This window comes from Metschnikowia bicuspidata (genome assembly GCF_001664035.1).
Source record: "Metschnikowia bicuspidata var. bicuspidata NRRL YB-4993 chromosome Unknown METBIscaffold_1, whole genome shotgun sequence".
NCBI lineage: Eukaryota > Fungi > Ascomycota > Pichiomycetes > Serinales > Metschnikowiaceae > Metschnikowia > Metschnikowia bicuspidata.
Genome location: NW_017387731.1, coordinates 1,399,933 through 1,402,586, shown reverse-complemented (window position 1 = coordinate 1,402,586; position 2,654 = coordinate 1,399,933). Strand labels below are relative to the sequence as shown.

General features: G+C 46.9%; 1 protein-coding gene across 1 annotated transcript in view; it reads left to right on the top strand.

Moving 5' to 3' along the window:
- Window positions 1–209, top strand: part of METBIDRAFT_80599 (uncharacterized protein) — a gene marked incomplete at both ends in the record, with an annotated part of 3,005 nt that extends 2,796 nt beyond the window's left edge. The window contains one exon of the mRNA XM_018859201.1: window positions 117–209. Coding sequence (XP_018713578.1) covers window positions 117–207 — 91 coding nt within the window. The remainder of the gene's footprint in view (window positions 1–116) is intronic.
- Between the last annotated feature and the right edge of the window lie 2,445 nt (window positions 210–2,654).

Here is a 2,654-nt window from a genome sequence, read left to right as displayed (position 1 = left end):
TTCACTACATCCATGACTGTGACTGGCGGTCCAGGTGAGAACAACACAGTTGTTGTGGAAATTCCCAAGTCGTTGACCACCACCACCAGAACATGGACAGGAGCTGAAATCACGACGTTGACTGAGACTGGTCCATCCACCGACACGATTATTGTCGAGGTTCCCACTCCAACTGAAACTGTGACGTCTGTATGGACTGGAAGTTTCACTACATCCATGACTGTGACTGGCGGTCCAGGTGAGAACAACACAGTTGTTGTGGAGGTTCCGTCCCGGACCGAAACGGTGACTCTGACCTGGACTGGCAGTGTCACTTCGTTGACGACTTTGACTGGAGGCCCTGGTGAGGACAACACCGTGATTTGGTTTTACCCCAGAGCTTTGCTAATGGTGACTCGTACCTGGACTGGATCTGGGACTAATACAATCACTGAGAGTGGAAGTGACACGGACACTGTGATTGTTGAAATTCCGACTCCAACTCAGACTATCTCGTCGCATTGGACTGGTAGTTTTTCCACCACAAAAACAGTGACGGGTGCGCCTGGCGAGAATAACACTGTGATTGTTGAAGGACCCAAACCTGTAGCGTCAACAACGGTAACATGGACAGGAAGCGAAGTCATCACAATCACCGAATCTGGCAGTGAGACAGATACAATTGTTTTTGAGGTTCCCCCACCAACGCAAACTCTGTTTGCTCTGGGGACTGTCAGTTATTACACCTCCACAATTGTGATTGGTGATTCCATTGAGAACGCGACCTTTACTGTTGTTGTTCCAACCACCTTATATCCAACTGTGACCACGAGCGAGTCAAATGCAGTTTCATCCTCGGTTTTGTTGTCATCTTTGTCTGTGACCGAGAGCCTGGTGACAGTATCATCAGCAGATCAGTCTTATGTCACTTCCTCGTCCTCACTGCTTGCTGACTCTTCAAACCCCTTGACAGCGGTTTTCCCTTCAAGCACCACTGATTCATCTGGATATTTGCAGTATTCATCATTCACGACAAGTCCTACCCTTGATTCTCTGAGCACCCCTGACTCGCCCGTGCAATCTCTTGACTCGTCTTCGCTTTTGACGACTGGAACTTCTTCAAAGTTGCACTCAAATTCAGGTTCGAGTATTCTCGAATCATTACTGTCGGTCAGCGAGACATTTGTTCTGACTGAGTCAACAAGTTCTGCAGATTTATTGACCACTGCATACCCAAGTGAGTCATACAAGTCATCTGAGCTTCCACCTATCAGCGCATCATTGGCCTCTCTGTCAGATGATTTCTCGTCAAGCGTTGTCTCACCCACCTCGTCGTCTGAACAGAATTCTTCATTTGATGCCAAGACCTCAACTATCCTGTCATCTTTTGTCTCCTCTGATGTAATGAGTTCTTCTGTTATCTCATCAACTGAATCCTCTAGTGTTTCGGAGTCTTTGATATCGTTTGCTGCTTCGAGCCTGTCAAACACCTACGGTTCGTCGGTTGAATCATCCTTCATCAGTGGCTCTTCCGAACTTTCCCCGTCTTTGACTATGTCCGTCTACCCAGCAGACTCCTCGATTTCCACCGGAGTGCAAAGCTCTTCGGAATCTCAGACTCTGGTATCCGCTTCAAGCAGTGTTACTGTGTCTATTTCTCCGGCCGAAACTTCCTCTGCTACAGATTTTGTGAGCACATTGGTTCCCCTAACTCTGGTTTCATCATCGTCTGTGTCGGACTCACGCGTTTCCTCAACTGAAACCTCCTTTACTAGAGACTCTGCGACTCTCTTGCCTTCTACGGGCGCTCATTACACGAACTCTTCCTCTGTGGAACTGTCGCTTGTCTCAAGTTCTTCGAGTGTTTCGATATCTGTGACATTGGAATCATCTATGGGCTACTCTAGTCCATCTTCTGGTGAACTGTCTTCTATGACTGATTCAGTTGCAAGTGTTTCGGGCTCGTCATTACATTCTGGCTTATCATCTGATGTTGCACAAGCCTCACTGTCTTTGGCTTCTACGATATCAAGCTCTGCAGATATGAGTGGCTCTGTTGGTTCTTCTTCAGTATTCTCAGATTCAAGATCTCTGAGGACTGAATCTCGTTCAAATGATCAAGTGTCATTTGTTTCTTCCACTGAAACTTTTTCTCTCACAGATTCTCAATCATTGACTTCGGCTTTGCTTTCCAGCACTACTGGCTTCTCTCCCTCTTTCAAGGAGTCTTCGGCAAATGTTGTTGCGACGGGTATACCAGAATCTCTGATTTTGGGGTCGTCTTCAACTGTTATCGAATCTGCAATCTCTTCTGAGAAGACTGGTGTACTTTCTTCAGCGGCCCCAGATTACCTGTCCTCTGCATTGACTTTCAGCGGAACTGGTTTGACTGTTTCACTTGAAGAATATTCTTCCACTGCATCAACGGGTGTCCCAGACATACTGGCTTCAGGTTTACCTTCCATTACTTCCAAATCCGTAGCTGTTGAGTCAAGTGTTTCGCCCGAGGAATCTTTGACGATGGCTGTTTCTTCAGCTGTTCCAGATTATACGTCTTCTGCATTGGTTATAAGCCGGACTGCCTCAGCTGTTGCCTCTGGAGGATTTTCTGCGATTACTAGCAGTTCAAGCCTCTCGAAATCTTTGAGTCCGTCTTCATCGTTCACAGTTTCAGA